At 43.6% G+C, this 19,260-nt stretch overlaps 2 protein-coding genes across 8 annotated transcripts; both read left to right on the plus strand.

Moving 5' to 3' along the window:
* Window positions 1–861: 861 nt before the first annotated feature.
* srebf2 (sterol regulatory element binding transcription factor 2) lies at window positions 862–15,233 on the plus strand. Of its 7 annotated transcripts, NM_001195819.1 has the most exon segments (23): window positions 884–1,213; window positions 6,111–6,169; window positions 6,410–6,641; window positions 6,825–6,979; window positions 7,156–7,305; window positions 7,538–7,813; window positions 8,097–8,208; window positions 8,304–8,455; window positions 8,586–8,790; window positions 8,973–9,098; window positions 9,101–9,118; window positions 9,121–9,137; window positions 9,140–9,148; window positions 9,334–9,583; window positions 9,709–9,878; window positions 10,007–10,178; window positions 10,290–10,407; window positions 10,506–10,609; window positions 10,881–11,013; window positions 11,576–11,741; window positions 12,286–12,462; window positions 12,555–12,669; window positions 12,822–14,444. In NM_001195819.1, coding segments are annotated over 23 exon segments (3,237 nt in total). In that variant the 5' UTR covers window positions 884–1,113; the 3' UTR covers window positions 13,043–14,444.
* Window positions 15,234–16,149: 916 nt separating this feature from the next.
* Window positions 16,150–18,739, plus strand: LOC106607131 (nucleolar protein 12). The gene is made up of 6 exons (XM_014203752.3): window positions 16,150–16,344; window positions 16,683–16,788; window positions 16,945–16,993; window positions 17,404–17,558; window positions 17,653–17,747; window positions 18,163–18,739. The coding sequence occupies exons 1-6, from the start codon at window positions 16,232–16,234 to the stop codon at window positions 18,374–18,376; spliced, it is 732 nt and encodes a 243-aa protein (XP_014059227.1). The 5' UTR covers window positions 16,150–16,231; the 3' UTR covers window positions 18,377–18,739.
* Window positions 18,740–19,260: the final 521 nt, after the last annotated feature.

A 19,260-nucleotide genomic window follows, 5' to 3' on the forward strand; every position in this document is an offset into this window, starting at 1 on the left:
TTTAAGAAATAGTATGTCACCCTCAGCTCAGTTGACACACCAGAGAATTAGACTTTAGGCACACACACAGAAGTGACTGTGTTTAGTAGCCATACTGAATCTAATCAAATGTTATTTGTCACATGTGCCAAATACAACAGGTGTAGTACTTAGAGTGAAATGCTTACTTACAAGCCCTTAACCAACAAAGCAGTTTTAAGAAAAATACCTAAAAAAAAAAGAAATAACAGTAACAAATAATTAAAGAGCAGCAGTAAAATAACAATAGCGAGGCGTAGTAAATGTGAGGGGGCACCGGTTACTATTTCATTTATCTTGATATCACACTCCGTCCCTGACATACTAACATTCATGCAACAAGTAACTTTTTTATGAAACAAGGCAGTATTTCTTGACTTTGTTGAAAATCTGTATAAAATGTTACTTGTGTTTACAAAATGTAACTAATGTATTTATACTTGAGGTCATTTTCATACCGTCTAACAACTAGATTTTTTTTCACACAAACATGAGAATATTAATTAGTGAACTTTTAAATTATTATTGTGTAATTAATATCCTGATGGTAGGTATTGCGTAACATCTGGGGATAGCCAGAACATGAATAATGTTGTTCAGATGGGGCGGGCTCATATATAAAGTCAGATATCATTAAATATTTATTAGGGTGAATCTCTTTGGATGGGCTCTTTTTTAAAGGGAATTATTGGGCGGAGTCAATGTAAATTTCATGAAAGCTTCTGATCGTTGACGTACTATCAGGCCACGGTAAAGGTGACATTTCTATTGGACAATGGTGCCTGGTCTCATGACAACAACAGCCAGGATTAAGCCAATCACGAGTCGTCCTGGTTCACAAACACTGTTTGTAAATGACGTAAGTAGTGGAAACAAGATGGCGACGTCTAAATTCTAAATGACTTTATCTAAATAGAAATCGGCCTCTCTGGGGCGTTGGTGAGGTGTTACCTGTCCTCTGATAGTTTAATAAACTTAGAGCTAAGATAAAGTGACCTTATGCGTTGTTAACGCTTCAAAGATCTCTGGACATCTTGGTTCTTTCCTTCAGCAACCTCCGGTTAAAGCCGGGGAGGCGAAGTTCTGAATTTCATTATGGACAGTAACGTTAGTGGGGAGTACATCTCGACCATGGAAAATATGGATCCGACTTTGTCAGAACTAGGGGACGAATTTACACTGGGAGACATCGATGGTGAGTTACTATTTATGTCATAATTGATGAGAGAATATGGAATTATTGTGTGTGTTTGTCCACGAAAGTTTGTGTCCTATTTCTGATTTCTGACAGTATTGTGTGTCGTCGTTGCGGTAAGGCCGGAAGTCTGGCGATTTGTATCATGTGTCAAACAAGCCCGCTTGTTGATAGTCAATTGGTTACAATTACATATAGGTACTGTATTTAGACTAGCTAATTATGATGCACCTCACATTACAAGAGTGTAAATAATTATATACTTTCTGTCTGTGTCAAATATTGGCAGTAGGTCATGTCGTCATCCATGAAACTATTGTGGATGCCATAGGATTGGAACTTGTTCACCCTTTATTTGGGGGCGTTGCATAGGATTCTTAGATACACTTAGCACGCCACAATTTTACATTTCTAAACAATAGTTTGCTTAAATGATTCTGTGTCACTGATTTTAATATTGCAATCGCATTTTACATCGGTGAAGATTCAAGCATATTTTAAATGGGTGGTTGGCCTACAGCACAGTGGTCATGCAACAGTTTAGTGTGTGCGTGTGAATAAACAACTCCTCAAATGTAACTGAGTGTGACTCAACTGTGAGCTGTGTCATTCAATTATCTGTAGGCAAAAAGTTCCTTATACTTTCCCAATGGCTTATTAGCCTAGTTTTACTAGTTTCCTATTTATCTATGTTCTTCATTACATTTTGTTATGAGATGTTTTTTTTGTCATGCTTGTCTACCCCTAACCTGGCTGTCATACCATTGAGGGTTTGTTCATCAATTATGGAGAAAATGTGACTCGCAATGTCTACTGGCCCATCATTAATACCCCTTCTGTTTTTTGATGGGAAAGCATGTCTGCTTCACCCTGCTCATTCACAGACTCAGCACATTGACTCAGTATGGAGATAAGATGGGAACAGTGATGTTATCAAAACAGCAGTTTTACCCTTGGCACACAGTGAAAGGATGGAGCTTTGGACACAGAATTGACCGGCGTAGGTCACCAGATTCCAATTACTGAATGCTAAGTCACCGAAATGATGTGACGCTGTCATACAATATGGGATAAATGGGACCCATTGCAGTGCAGGAACTAAGAGAACCCGGGGGCTATGCTATGTAATCCCTCTTTAGTGTTAAAAAGAGAAGTATGCAAAGAGTTATGACCCCTTGACTTGGGTATAACTAAATAATGGGGAAAAAGAGAACGTTGTGTATGAGTCAAACTCAATTTAGTCTTAAATTATTCATGAAAAATGTACTCCTCCCCACAATAAAGATTTGGTAAGTTGCATTGGTCAGATGTTATACCTATGTAAAGGAAAACATATTGGGAATGATTGTGATTTGGTAGCAATTTAAACTTTTAAAAGGGTACCCAGATGTAGTCCAAAGCTCTTAAATAGTTTGATGGTGGGCGACTCTGTATAATCTTTTGTTTGCCTCTATATAGGTTAGAAACTAATGCAATTAGAAACTCACTTGTGTTTTAATGATACCTTTATATGACATCTAGGCTATTTAAGTCTTGGAACTAAGGATCCCCTCAGGCCGCGCCTCTCCTGCTGTATGTGAAATATAGTGTGCCACGGCTTGGAAAATAATTCAATATGACTGATAATGTTGTTTGTTTCCAACATTAGGGCTGTTTTCCTAAAGAAGTTAAATCCGCTATGTGTTTTGTTTCCTTGCCACAATACCAACGAGTGATACTGGTATCGTCCTGGCCCTACTATCTAGACTTTTCTCCCCACTATTCCCAATGCAATAGCTGCTCTAGTTGCATAACCTATTTTCTCTGCGCTGAGCAGCCCTAGGAAACTGTCCCCGTTTTGACAGTTTTAGTCATTTGTGTCACAATTGTCTAGGGGCTTGGGGCTCTGTTTTGTTTTGTGCCTCTGAAAGCCAAACCCCTGTGGAGTCCGTGCGCATGTACATGTGAGTCTGTCTTTGGTGTGGTCGATGAAGCAGACGATTCCAATGAATGATTAATATTAGACTCGCCACTTATTATTTTTTTCCGAGCCTTTTCGAATGTGAGATGGACACTATAAGCCATTTCATCAATTGACCCATAGTAATGTTATTACAGTAATGTTACTTTACAGTAATGTTATTATTTATGACACTTTTTTTATTTATTCAGGGGAGCCCAATTTGAAGCCACAAGCCTCATTCCCAATCGTGCCCTGAAAACAAACTACTCACATGATAATTCAATGCTAGCATGCTAGTAGATACCCATAGACTTCAAGTCATTACTACCTCTAACTTCCTTCATACTGGACACAGAGACATGTAAATGGTATCCATGAGTTCATCTGACTCTGGGGAAGTAGATAACGGTCATCATTGCCAAAATCCCGAAGTATCCTTTTAACAGAATAGCTTTGTAAACGAAAAGGAGAAAGTACGGGAATTGAGGTCCAGCTGACCTTCTGATAAAGGATGCAGTGATATTAAACCTGTCACCTGTGATAAAGCGAAGCAGGCTATGGTACACTGCATCCAAGGGTTTTAGACTAGTGGCTGCTGCGTTCTGATAAATGGTGTCACCATAATCATAAGTGGGAGGACGGTGCATTTATTGGCCTAGGTGTCCAGCCTTTCTTTATCGCAAGTGTGAGTTCAAGGTTGCAGCCCCTCATTGATAAAAGTGTGAATATTCTTTAACCCTGAATCTTCGAGCAACGTTATCTATACATAGGTCCCTACAGGACAGTTTTTCCTCCTGTCACAGTGTAATCTATAAGACCATGCCAAAGTCCTTTGAAGCCCATGCTCTGGACATGCTTTCTCTATAAGGTGACATGTCTTTGACATTGTCATTAGAGAAAGGATTTTGGCAGTATTGTTAACAGCAGCAGTTTTAAACTGGACAAAATTATATTGTCAAATGTAAAGCTGTCATTTGAATAATGAGAAATGGCACCCTCTTCCCACTGATCACAGGCCTGTTATGCACCCCAGACAATGGTAAACCACATGAGAACATTTAGCCTAGCTCTGGATTTGAGAGATGGCATGCCGGCATGGTTGAGACGTGGTCTTACGATAAATGGACAAGTGTTAAACACACCCTGCAGTAGAGGGCGTTAGAAACAGTTTCAACATGTAGGCTACTCTCATTTCTTGCAAGACCGGTTTGAAACTACTCGTTTTTTTTTTTAGCATGTGCAACTCCACAGCTCTTATCAGTACAAAGCCATCTACAATCAAGACATACTCCACTAGTAGCTGAAGTAATGTTCTTACCAGGGTGCTCTTTTACCTCGTTCTCATGGTCTCTCAGGGCATCTGTACTAGATTACCATGTCATTTTTCAGGGCTAGTCGTTGGAAGGCTTTCCAATAAGCATTAACTGGCGCTCTCTTCCTTGACTCGATGCCGGAACAGAAGCAGTGTATCAAACCAAGGCCACTACTCTATAAACCTCTTAATTCCTTCAGTGACCTTGCCCTGGCAGTAAATAGCATTGTCACTGTTGTAAATCTCTACTGGAGGTCACTGTGGATTCTCCTCTTTCCTGTGATCTCTTCACTCAATGCCAGTTTCTAATGCAGGTTAATCATCTACAGCGCCTTCAGAAAGTATTCACACCCCTTGACTTTTACCACAATTTGTTTTATTACAGCCTGAATTTAAAATGGATTAAATTGAGATGTTGTGTCACTGGCCTGCACACAATACCTCAATGTCAAAGTGGAATTATGTTTTTTAAATTTTATTTTTTAAAGATGAAATGTCTTAAGTCAATAAGTATTCAACCCTTTGTATTGGTAAGCCTAAATAAGTTCAGGAGTAAAACATTTGCTTAATAAATCACAGTTTAATGGACTGTATGCAATAATAGTGTTTAACATGATTTTTGAGTGACTACCCCATCTCTGTACACCACACATACAATTATCTGTAAGGTCCCTCAGTCGAGCAGTGAATTTTAAACACCGATTCAACCACAAAGACCAGGGAGGTTTTCCAATGCCTCACTCACATAAGAGGACAAAACTGAAAAAATGTCAGATTACTCCATTTCCTCATAATAAATGACAGCTCTTAATAAAGATTTATTAAAAAAGTGATAGGAACTCCAGGTCCACTTCCTTAAGGCAGGCCTTTGAAGGTGTTAGAAAAGTCCCTAGTTGTGGATCTCCCCTTGTGACAGGTTGTACGGCCCAGCACATCACTGGGGCCAGGCTTCCTGACATCCAGGACCTATATACTAGGCGGTGTCAGAGGAAGTACCAAAAAATTGTCAGAGACTCCAGTCACCCAAGTCATAGACTGTTCTCTCTGCTACCGCACAGCAAGCGGTACCAGAGTGTCAAGTCTAGGACCAAAAGGCTCCTTAACAGCTTCTACCCCCAAGCCATAAGACTGCTGAACAACTAATCAAATGGCCACCTGGACTATTTACATTGACCCCTCCCCCTATTTACACTGCTGCTACTCACTGTTTATTATCTATGCATAGTCACTGTACAAATTACCTCTACTAACCTGTACCCCTGCACATTGACTCGGTACCCCCTGTATATCACCTCGTTATTGTTATGTACATTTCTTGTTACTTTTTGATTTACTTTAGTTTATTTAGTAAACATTTTATTAACTCTGTATTTCTTGAACGGCATTGTTGGTTAAGTTGTATTTAGCACGTGACAAATAAGATTTGATTTGACTGCAACGATGAAGCCCTACCTCATTAGAGGGCCATATTAACCAATGGATTATGTCTAATAAGCCAATTTTATGCTAACTCTGTAAAGTCAAATTTGTTGTCTAGTCAATCAATTGCCATTGCACATGATTTTATGGCTTGGAATAAAGTGCATTTTAGCTCACCCACAACCAGAGACTCATGAACCCCTTGAATTATTCTCTCTCCTCAGAGATGCTCCAGTTCGTCAGCAACCAGGTGGGGGACTTCCCCGACCTCTTTGAGGACCAGATGGCCTCTGCGGGCTCCCTACAGAACGGTGCTGGGCCCACCCCACGCCCACCCCCTCAAGCCCCACAGACACCCCAGACCACTACCACAGTTTACCAGAACAGCAATGTGACCCTCACCCCCACCCAAACACTGGCCCCCCAGTCCCTGCCCCTCACCCCACCACAGACCCCAGTCCAGACGTTCTCTTCAGGGCAGCATCAGATCCGCGCCCCTCCCCTGCTCCAGCCCCGGCCCCAGATGCAGGCCATCCAGCCCCAGCCCCAGCAGCAACCCACCATCCAGGTCCACAGCCAGAGCATCCCCATGCAGACGCATAGCTTCCCTGTGCACACCCTGGTCCAGACCCACAACCAGGCTCTGCCCATCCAGACCCAGGCCCAGACGGTGATGATCACATCCAGCGGCGGCCAGTCCCGCTTCATCCAGAACCCTGTCATCTGCCACCAGAGTCCCACTACAAGCTTCCAAGGTTAGGAGCAACGTTCTTGTTTTTTACTGAAAAGATTAGGTCACTGGGAAACGGGGTTATTCATTATAAATGCACTTAAAGATGTTTATCATGTGAAGATATTCAGAGCCCTACTTGTTTTTCTATATGAATGGTGCTCTTTGACAATGTATCCTTACTACATACCTCTCTTTTTCCCCACAGTCCTCCAACCGCAGATGCAGAGCATAATGACGTCACCACAGGTTCAACCCATGACCATCCAGCACCAGAGACTACTGCAGACGGGCCAGACCATCCAGACTCTCTCCACCGCGCCTACAGTCCACACCATGCAACAGCAGGTTCAACAGGTACCCGTGAGTATCAAGCTTCATACTTTACAATGTTTGAGTCCCTAATCAAAACTAGCTGCATCCAATCTTTATAAAGTCTCTCTAAATACGTGCAGATCCTAGCATGTTGTAACCATAGACCTTGTGTTGTGTATGGCATCATTGGTTGTAACTGATCCAGTGTCCCTGGTCTCTCTCAGCTTCTGGTCCACCAGCCTCAGATTCTGAAGACAGAGAATCTGGTTCTGACGACCCTGAAGCCTGACGGGACACAGGTTCTGTCCACCATGCAGAACCCTGGGATCACCACCTTGACCCATCCTATCCAGACACAGACTCTACAGGTACCGGTAGGTCTCTATACTATCTGTCTGCTTCGCTCTCTCCCTTTCTATTCTCTCTGTTCAGGGTCTAATGGGGACAGTCACAAAGACCCCGATTTAAACCTGAACTTGGACTGAAAAGTACTTTAAATAGAGATGAGAAGAGAATTCCATGGAACATGCTTCTCTGCTCTGTCCCCCTTAGTATCTGAGCTGTTTCCTATGTCACCACTGACTTAAACCTTAACTCTTCCCTCAGACTCTGATGGGCAGTAACATCCTGACCACTGTGCCTGTCATGATGGGGGGCGGAGACAAGCTGCCCATCAAACAGCTGTCGTCAGGCACCTCCCACTGTGTAGGTGGGAACAGGCAGGTGATGGACCACGGGATGGGGATGGTGATGGGTCCAGGGGGGGTGATGAAGGAGGGGGAGAGGAGAACCACCCACAACATCATCGAGAAGAGGTACCGCTCCTCCATCAATGACAAGATCCTGGAGCTGAGAGACCTGGTCATGGGCGGCGACGCCAAGGTCAGGAAAACCAAGTGATACAATAGTCAATATTGACTATCTTTGACCTTACAGGAACAGTGGGTTTAGTTTTATTTTGTGGTCCAAGTCCGATAGAAACTTAGAGAGGAGCATGCTAGAACAATTTGAATGTTTCACAGATGTCAAACTTAATTAGGCTATATGCTAAACAACAGACTCGTGGTATTTCTTAGAGTGCATGGAAGTCAGAGGAATGGAGTTGTACCTATAGGGCACTCTCACCAAATGAACACTGACACATTGCTAATGTGTTTGTACGCAGATGCACAAGTCAGGAGTGCTGAGGAAAGCCATCGACTACATCAAATACCTGCAGCAGGTCAACCACAAACTACGGCAGGAGAACCTGGCCCTCAAGATGAACAGCAAGAACAGTAAGTCCTCCATTTATTACTAGTTAATCCATCACAACTTCCGTTCGTGAACGGGCCTTAACACATTGGGCTCTCTCCCACTTCCTCTCTGTCAGAGTCAGTGGTGCTGTCTGACGATGTGGAGATGAAACCAGAGATGCTGATGATGTCACCTCCAGCCTCAGAGTCTGGTTCAGGATCTCCTCGTGAGTTCTCTCCATACTGCATCGATTCCGAGCCTGGCAGTCCCTTACTGGACCATGAGCAGGTACTGTGATGATGATGATAGTCAAGAAACTGTGAGGTTTTTGTTGTTGTGTGGAAATTGTTTGAATTGAATGTTGCGAAGGTTGAACACTTACATAGTAGTTGAACTATTCTCTCTCTCCTTCTCTCAGGTGAAGAGTGAGCCTGGCTCACCCTCTTCCGTGGGAGTGATGGATCGCTCTCGTCTCCTCCTCTGCGCCCTCACCTTCTTCTGCCTCTCCCTCAACCCCCTGCCCTCTCTCCTGGGATCTGAGGCCCAGGGCAGCTCTGGCTTGACCTCTGCACACGGAGCCTCCAGGACGCTGTTCTCATTACCCAGCCAGACCCAGAACTTTGGTCAGACCCTTAGTTTACCCTTCCACTGACCATACAAGTCCTTTTGCATGTATACATTCACGATAGGCTATTATAGTCAGTCATTATTTTTCTTAACAGTAGTAGTTCCCGGTTGGGAGTTGTTTTGAGGATGTATTAGAGTATATGTATCTTATACTGACTCCTCCCTCTCTTTCCCACAGCGACCTGGCTTTGGTGCCTGTTACCATGGTTGACGGTGTGGATGTTGAGTGGTGTTGGGGCAGTGTGGGGCTGTGTTAGGGTCCTCTACCTCTGGGAGCCTGTCACCCCCCTCCACTCGCCCAAATCAGTCTCCTTCTGGAGGCAGCGTAAACAAGCAGACCTACATCTCAACAGAGTGAGTTCACATCCCTTTATGTCTAAAGGATTTTCCCCTATCTCATTGTTTTTCTCTGTACTTGTGTTTGAGTATCTCTTAAACTGGTGCCCTGATTGGGTTAAACCATCTCTCTGTCTATAGGTACATGAATGCCAAGTTCCATAAGTATTCTTATAGATTTTCCCACCTCTCCACTCCTACAGGGTGACTATACAGCAGCCATGGCCAGTTTGAAAACCTGCCTGTCAGTCTTGACCAGAGCCATGCCCACCACCAGTTGGGACCTCCTCTTCTCCCTCTCCTGGAACCTGATTCGCTACTGTCTGCATCACCCCACCCCTCTGGGCTGGCTGGTTCGCCAGGTTGGTGGGAAGCACAAGGGGGAGGAGTCCAAGACCAGCTCCCGGGACGCAGCTCTGGTCTACCATAGGCTGAGCCAGCTGCAGCTCACAGGTGACTACAGTGAATAGTCTAGAACATTGAGCCTAAGTCAGTATCATTAGTCATTGTAAACACGATAACATAACACAGTAGTACCCTATCCTCTGTCTGGAACTTCTCTCTCTCTCTCTGTGTAGGGAAGCTTCCCCAGCGCAGTGGCCTGTGGGCTCTGTCTCTGTCTATGAGTGCCGTCAACCTCAGTGAGAGCGCCCAAAGCAAGATGGCCCCCGCCCAGCAGGCCCAGATCTATGTCACCGCGGCAACAGCTCTGCGCACTGTACTGGGCCACCATCTCTCCTGCCTGCCTGTGAGTTTCTCAGGGCATCCCTCCATCCTCTGTTACTAACCCTCCACATCCCTCCATTACTGCTATGCTAATGATATCTCTGATACTATCCACACACTGTCATCTTTCCCTACATGTCTGTGTCCCAGGGTTACCTGTTGAGCTGTGCTGAGGGTGTGGCCAGCCAATCAGACTCCAAGCCCATCCCTGACTGTCTGCACTGGCTCTTCACCCCATTGGGCAGGCAGTTCTTCCTCAGCTGTGATTGGTCTGTGAAGTCTGAGAGCAGAGAAGGCGTGTACACTTCCCAGAGAGACCCAGGCATGGACAATAAAGTCAACAGAAGAGATAATAGTGTATACAGAAATGCCCTCATGCAACAATTAGGCCTTTTAATTATCTTTCCCTCCTTCTTTCTCTCTTTACCTTAAGCTGACCCCATCGCCCAGCTGCATCGTTGTTTCTGTGAGAAGCTGCTGGAGAGGGCTGTGCACTCCCTCATCCAGCCCCACACTGACACGGAGGCAGGCAAGCCCAAGAACGACTCGGGGTAAGGCCAGGGTCCTCACAGTGCCCAGTCACTCTCCAGTTTACCTATGCAAGTTGTTTACTTTACTTTGTTTTCTTCTCTCTCTCTCTTTCTCTCAGGGAGTTCTCCAGTGCCTTGGAGTTTCTCCAGCTATTGAACAGCTGCACAGAGGAGTCCTCCTCTCCTCCCTTCCCAGCCCCACCTAATCACACCACCATGCCAGGTACTGGAATGCACACGTTAGTGTGAACCACACCATGCTCTGTGTGGGACAGATTTCTTTACAGATTTCTCTCATCTTTGTTTCCTACGAGATGATCTGATGCTGTGAATGTGTATAGATTTGTTTCTTCTCATATGTATCTTGAACGCTAAAGATAAACTCTTTATGATTAACATAATTTACTTATTCAATTTAACATGTGAACAATTTTTGCTAGACCTCTTGATGCCACAGTTGAAGTCTGTTGTTATGTAATCTCTTCTCTGCTTAGTGGCTGACCCAGTGAGTCGCTGGTGGGCATTGGTCCTAAAGGCTGCTGCCCATTGGCTGCAAGGAGATGATGTCGCTGTGAGGTCACTGCTGGCAGAGGCAGAGCGCATGCCCAGAGCTCTCCATACCCTCGAGTCAGTATACTTTGTTTATGTTGTGTGTGTGTGTGTGTGTTTTATTAGTCGTATGTACGGGATACACCTGGTGTACACCGTCCAAAGAAATGCTTACTTGCAGGTTCAATCCGGACAATGCAACAACAATAAGAAATAATAAAAGATAAGAATAGGAATATAAAGTAAATGGCTCAGTAGAATAGAATAAACATTTTAGCATAAGTATAATACAGGAAGGTACAATTTAGAGTCCAATATTTATATATGTTTTGGGGAAGGGGGGATTGGGGGGTAGTATTTAGTCATCTTAATAAGAGTCTGGTAACATCAGTTGTGTGCTAAGGAGTGAAGTATAAGAGCAGGTGGTCTCTGAGCCTGTTGGTATCAGACCTCATGTTCTGATACCGTCTGCCTGACAGTAAGGGAGTGAACAGCTCGTGGCTGGAGTATGTGGGGTCTTTGATGATGATGCGGGTCTTCTTCATGCACCGTTTTCAGTAGATGTCTTGGCAGTGTGGGAGCATGGTCCCAGTGATGTGTATGTAAATTACATTATGTTGTTTACCCTGTCGTCCTGCAGTCACCCGTTGCCCAAGGCTGTGCTGCTGCTGTGTAAGGCAGTGCAGATGAGCCTGTCTCCTCTGAAGGGAGAGGGGGCGGTGGCCTGTCTGTCTCACTGCGACAGGGCCAGCAGCTACCTGCGCACCAGCATCTCTGTTCCCCTGTCTGGCAACTGGCTCAACAAGGTACTCTCCCAAAATGTGGGTGTTTAGGATGCAAGTGAATATATGCACTCTCTGTGATTTCTAGTTGAACCAACTCTAACGTTTTGTATATACATATACATGCAGTAAAGGTTGTAATGGAGTTTGGTTGATTCACAGTGTTCTTTGGTCATATTACACACACACACACACCATGAACAAACATACACTGCACACGGTGACAGTTGCATGGGTGCTCGTTTGACTCACAAAAGCACAGCTACAAGCTGACTCTAGCTCGGTATAGTAGAAGTGTGTGTGTGTGGGTGGTAGGGGGTGGCTGTGGTGCATTGTAGTTGCATTGCATGATCCTGCAGCCCATTGCAATGTGTCTGCAGTGCAGTACAGAGGCCTCCCAAATCTGCAGGCACCTGCAACACACCACACCATATCCAAGACACTGCTTATGGTGCATGTACTGTCCCATATGCCTCTATTAGTTTCCATAACTCATTGTGTAGTCATTTATTACGTAGTTCAACAGTTTTTTTTATGTCTGCCTTACTGTTGTCTTTCCTATACCAAGGGGGTGGAGCTCCTGGTCTGTGACCTCTTGCTGACCCTCAGGACCAGCCTATGGCAAAGAGGAAGCAGCAGCAATGGGGAGCCAGGCCCCGCCCCCAGCTCCCAATTGGCTGGATTCCAGCGGGACCTGAGTTCGTTGCGAAGGCTGGGACAATGCTACAGACAGGCACAACACAAGGTAACTAGGGCTTCAGACCTGCTGGATTATTCATGGATTATTCATGGCTATCTGTGGTGTAATGATGTATGTTCCCTCTGTTCCCCTCCCAGGTGTTCCTGCATGAGACCACAGTGAGGCTGATGGCTGGAGCCAGTCCCACCCGCACACACCAGCTACTGGAGCACAGCCTCCGACGCAGGACCAACAACCCTGGATACACCACGGGTAAGGACACCCACACTTCAATTATTATCATGAATGATACCATTTGAAGTTGATATCAAATGTGTTTTTGATGTCAAATTAACACAAATTTAGTTTTTTCCACCCAAATGTACTGACCTTCTCTCTTTACTTTTTCCTCCTCCGCCCTGCAGCAGAGGGTGACTGTGTTCTAGGTGAGCGAGAAAGGGCTCATGCCATCCTGCTGGCGTGCCGCCACCTACCCTTACCCCTGCTGACACCACCAGGGCACCGCGCCCGCCTGCTGGCCGAGGCCAAGCGCACCCTTGAGCGTGTGGGCGACCGCCGCTCCCTACAGGACTGCCAGCAGATCCTGCTCCGCCTCAGCGGGGGCACCACCATCGCGGCCTCCTGATGATTCCCCCTCAGACAGATCTCAGATCAGTTAGACCCACACACATTAACGCTGACTTGTGATCTACTCACTCGGAGTACTGATCAGTGGTCAGTGATGAGTTATTCTCCACCACATATTAGAAATTAGCCCACTCATACAGATCCCAGAACAGTCACCTAGCCCTGCAGACATAGCACTGATAAATTACTAGTCAGCCATTTCCACACAGCATCTAATTGTCAAACAGTCGTATCTCATGGACATATCACTGTACAGGAGAGACACCAAAAGGGACCTTCAATCTTCACACTGCCAGCCTGAACATTGACTACTATTAACATTCTGGCAGTGTCATATTTACTGTCACACACGCCTAACACACCCCCATATCCTCACAGAAGGAGATTGTATATAATGCAGCCCATATACTGGACCACTGCACATGGTTTCTCACATGCTCACTGGTATAATGCTAACACTGTAACGTTGCTAACACTGCTTAGCCTAGAGAGAATCTGCTTATAGGCCCCAAAGGGAAAAAGGACCAAAATGGCTGCCATTGCGTCTCATCTACATACAATTCAGTCTCTCTCTTTGCTTGGCTAATCAGCCAACAGCTATTTTGAATTGTGCCCCGCGATGAATGGACCTTCATCCAGAAGAGGTTGTGCTCGTCGTGTCTGAAGCTTTATTACAGAGCTGTAATGTCACAGGTAGAGGACGGGCTGCATATGCACTGGCATTCCACAAGTTCTAGATGCTAAATGCTAAAATGTCATGTACGTCCAAGCTTCACAATGATACATTTTAAATGTATGCATTTTTGACAGCCCAATACAATAGTTCAACACAAGGAGACCGACTGTGGCTTCAGTGCATTCTAGCTTTGATAGTCACGCTCTAGTCTCTACTGTACAATTCAAAATAACTTGCTTCTCACAGTACAGTGCAGAGTAGTATCTATTTATATCTACCTCATTGACTGTACAATGCCAGTGTACTCAAGCGCAATATACTGTAGTACCACACCAGTTGGCATGGTGACAGTTGACAATAGTAGTACAGTACACAGAGCAGCTTTATTTAGACTCAGCAGTGCAGTGCAATATTAATGGGCCAGCACTGTAAAAGTGCCATTCATTTTTCAACAAGAAAAAAGGTTCATGGATTGGAGCATCACCCTAAATGGAAAATCAAAGCCCAACTCTTTATACAGGTTACACACACATACAGTCAGTCGCATACACACTATCACATTTGTGATTGTATATAGATTGTACATTCTGTAGCCATGTAGAGACAGCAGTCTTGAATAGAATGAAGCAGGATGTTCTTACATATGCGAGAGGGGAAACGAATGGGTAGAAAGAAGGTATCATCAACTCTGTAGGAAGGTTAAATGGTTTGTGTATTGGCCACCAGCCAGGGGCCGGAGTGATTTGACTATGTTAGTGACCAAACAGTTTGGTCACTGTCAACTAGTAAGGTTGATTCTGACCAATCTGATTGGGAAGCTCTCGAGCATAATGGCCTTGATGTAGTTAACAGTTATTTTGTTATGTTTTCAGTGTCAGAGCTATCATTGTGGAATCTGTCCAATTGCTTTTAACTGCATTGTCTGTTGGCTAGACTTTGTCACTTTTGTCATTCTCATCTTTGTGTTCTGATTTTCTTATTTAATGGCTGTGATATTATACATGCTCAGTTGTTTCCTTATTGTTTTATATTGTCAAGGCAACCTAGGGATAGAAACTGTTGGAGTGACTTTTTGTTTTTTAAATAATATTTTATGCAGGAAGTACTGTTGTCCATCAAGTAATTAATAGGGCAGTTTTATAGGGCATCATTATTTGGCACATTGTAGTGTTTTTGACATGAACTCCAATGCACAGAAATTTGTTCATACACTTTACCATAATATGACAAAGACCTACTGTATCTCTTCCAGTTCAAACCAGCTGTATACACCACAAGATGTCAATTTACCCAACCATGTCCCTTGTATCTGCACCGTTATTTCAGATTGAATTCATCAGACTGGTTAGTGTGGGCTAGTACGTGCTGCACAACCAACCATCTGCAGTGAATGGACTTACTACGATTTCTAATGTTACAAAATATCTTATCTAATGTTTTCCCTTCTATGTATTGTTTTCTGGATTTCTATGTATGATTTTAGTTTTTTAATAAAAGATGGCCATGGACAGCGTGTGTGTGTTCGTGTCTTATTTTAAATCGCTATAAATGCCAAGCAGTAGGGATGCTACAGTAAAAATGTTGCCAAAACAAGATGTTTTTAGAACACTGTTAAAGCAGTGTTAGTGTTCTACATTACCCTCACACACTCATCTTGATCCTTATTAGGTGTTTCACTGGAACTAGCGACTGGGCTGGTCAACGAAACTACACTGGTACTGTTTATCCAGCTGGAGGTGGGGGAAGAAGACCACCCACACTTTACTGGTCTCTATTCCTGCTTTCTTAGCTAGTTGCTGGTTCTTTCTCTCTGCCCCTCGGCTCCGTCTTCCTCAGTCCCTGGCCTTATTATTGAGCTCATGATGTATCTCCCTCCTTTTCTGTCTCCGTCTCCCCTCGCTGAAATCTTTTCTTTGACTTGGTGTCTTACACAGTATAAATAACTATTGTGTCTCCAGACTTGCTCTCTGTATTAATCTGTAGGAATGTCTCAGCAGACTGTGGCTCCCAGTATTTGACTACCTGGTTTCATGTTCAGAGTGGAAAGTGGTCTCTGTTTTACACTTGTACAGCTACATACATTATCAAATTTGGGTTGGTTACACTGCTCTGGGGTAGACAGTGTCCACCAAACAGATTATTCCACCCTCGTAGGCTTTGGTTTCAACAGTGCTACATTTTTGATAGCAGCCAATTGCTTTTTGTATTTTCAACAGATTGTCCATAAATATGGTTGCAATTTTAAAGTTGTACACTTATCAATGTTTAATGTAGGCACGGCAATGTTATTTTACTTGCATCGGAATTCTGAATAAGTAACATTTAATTTCAATGCACTTTTTTTCAATTACTCTTCTTCTAGAACTGGGCATTGGAGAGAATGGCCACAATTTCAAAGAACCAAAGTGCTTGGGAGGTTGTCCCAGTCGGACCACATTGTATGATGCACATACAAAACAGGAAATTCTGAAGCAAAAAGCTAGCTGAAAAACAAGCTCACGTGTTCTCAAAATGAAAAACATGAAGAACTGGAATAAAAAGGAAAAGGGGAAGCATGATAAATTTAAACCTGGATCTAAGAAAAGAGAGAAATGTGTGGTCATGTTCAACGATAACGAGCGACAGTGAGTTTGGCACATTATAAACAGCACAGGAGTCCCTCAACGCATAGCAAGCTAACGTTAGCTAACTATAGAGCATCTCTGGCTAAACTAGCTAGATTGCTAGGTAGGTCTCATTTACATGGTCAGCTTGTATGATATGCCTTCATCGTTGATAGAGAATCATAAGCCACATCATCCTGCCTCTCTGTCTTTGAGAAATGTATTTAGTGGACCTCTAATTGGTTTGCCAAGTTCCCATTAATCCTATCAGTAGTTAAGTATTGGTGAATGCAAGAAAGTGACCACAAGTGACTTGTCATGAATGTACTCATCTGTTTGACTTATCGTATCTCCTGCAGGGAGTATCTGACAGGATTCCACAAGAGAAAGGTGGAGAGGAGGAAAGCAGCAGTGGTGGAAATCCAGACCAAGATAAAGGAGGAGCAGAAGAGAGTCAAAGAAGAGGTAAACACCTGCTAAAAGAAAGCACAATATTTAATTGAAGGTTAATTAAATAGACATGGTGTGTAAAACTTGTCACTTTAGTAGAGTTTTTGATGAAGGGAAAACTAACAATGTGGACAGAAGGGGGCACGAATCATATTTACTCTTTAATTCCAGAGACACAAGGAGTATTTGAAGTTGCTGCAGGAAAGAAAAGAGGCTCTCGGTGAGTTTGAGCGAAATAATTAAACATGTCAGCCAGGCTTGACAGAATATTGTTGGCTGCCTTCACTTGCCCTTATCTGTGATTTCAGGTTTAACCAGAAGTAAACATGTAGTGTGAATCCATTTCATCTGCTTACTTATGTAACCGATGTGAAATGGCTAGTTAGTTAGCGGTGGTGCGCTCTAATAGCATTTCAATCAGTGACGTCACTCGCTCTGAGACTTGAAGTAGGGTTTCCCCTTGCGTTGCAAAGGGCCGCGGCTTTTGTGGCGCGATGGGTAACGATGCTTCGTGGGTGTCAGTTGTTGATGTGTGCAAGGGTCCCTGGTTCGAGCCCAGGTTGGGGCGAAGAGAGGGACGGAACCTACACTGTTACACTTACTCTTATTGTTATGGTTAACTCTCCACAGATGAGGATGATGATGAAGAAGATGAATTGGAGGATGTGATAACGGGCACAACCGAGTCTGTACAGTATGATCACCCCAACCATACTGTTACCGTAACAACCATCAGTGACCTTGACCTCACAGGCGCCAGCCTCTTTGCGCCAGCAACCAATCAGGTAAAGCATTTGTTGCTGATTTCCACGTCCCATGTACTTGTGTTTTGATATTGTTTCTCTGAAAGGTATTCAAACTGTACATTTTCTTTTGAAGGTTACTGAGGATGGTGAGGAGGAGGAGGAGGTGGAGGAGCAGGAGAAAATGAGCGCAATGCCAAAGAAATCTGGGAATCCCATCCTCAATAAAAAGTATGTTGTGTTTATCCTCACTCACATTTAATGAAAAACACTTGTCAACACTTGTTTCCTTGTCAATAATATTGAAAATATTTGAATGCACAGTTTGTGGCTTAATGTCCTAAAAAATGTAAATGTGTAATTTGACGTGTCTATCAATAATATTTATCTGTTATTGATAATGGTCATAATCACTGGAGGATTTAAAAAAGTGGGTAATAATTTATGCAAATTGCATTATTCCTCAACAACTGTGCTATATACCCTGCTAATGAATAGTAATGAGCCCTCAATTCCTGTTCTATTCTCATTCTGTATTCATTTCTGACAGCTAATTTAGTCTAATATGATGCCTATATAACAATATGAGCACTGTGGTGGCAAGTTATTCTCACACGTTATTATCCTCCCTTCTCCCTCTCTGCAGAATCTGCTCACTGAACGCCTCGCTCCACGCTCACCAGACGCAGCGGAAGGGAAGCAGGAAAGGGAAGCAGGAAGGCAAAGGACGAGGCCGGCCGACAGACAAGAAGCCAGGTGCCACAGACAAGAAGGGCAGAATTGAGAAGAACAGAGTTGGGAGGACCAGCAAGAAGCAAAGACGCAGACTGACTGGGAAGAGGGTACATCACAAGGACTGAGAGTTATGAAAAAATAGATTTGCAGTGTCTGTCTGGCCTCTTTGTTTGATCAGGATCTTAAGCAGCCATAATGGACATTTAGAGTTTCTATGGTACCAGTTTGGAAAGTCTACGGAGCAAACAAAATCACCAATACACAAACTGCACATATTCATTCTCATTGAAAGCCAATGTCTGCTCGATCCAGAGCGGCCGTTTCAAACACTGTTTTGTTTTAACCAATTGGACATGACCTGTCTGTTTCCTTTGTTATGCTCTCTTCTTCCTAAATGTTTGTTTATATGCTAACTGTTTTGGTAATGTTTTATTTCATACAATGTGTATATGCTCAAAGTTTGATTAAAAGAAAAGAATATATACGAATCACTTGCTTTAATATTTTTGGAGCGTTTATATCCTTGTATAAACCTATAGTCTGTGAATCCCTCTAGTTCTATAGCCTATTGTTTGATAGGAAACCTGACTCCTCAGTCAACATCCTTTTCCGAGCATCGGAGAATAGATCTTTACCTGTGTATTTCTAGACATAGTACCCCTATGCCCTCGTTTGTTTGATTGGTTTCAAGAAATGTTGTATAATCAAGGATCTTAATGTATGCTATTCTCATACCTTAGCAGTGTTTATTTATTTACACTAACCTGAGCTAACGTGTGCCATCTGTCACAAGCAGTTCATTTTGCTTTCTAAAGCTCATGATATCTAATACAACCTTCAATAGAGTAACTGTCATGCAACTGACTCCATATTGGTTCTAGGTCTGGCAGACTGATAGGTTCTCTGTAATGTTAAGCAGAGCCAACATGGCAGTCAGAAGTGCATCAGTTTCATCCATTGTCGGAACAGCCAATCAGATCCATGTAAGAGTAAGAGCCTCGGGGATTGT

This window comes from Salmo salar, chromosome 03 (assembly GCF_965601325.2).
Source record: "Salmo salar chromosome 03, fSalSal1, whole genome shotgun sequence".
NCBI classification, from domain to species: Eukaryota; Metazoa; Chordata; class Actinopteri; order Salmoniformes; family Salmonidae; genus Salmo; species Salmo salar.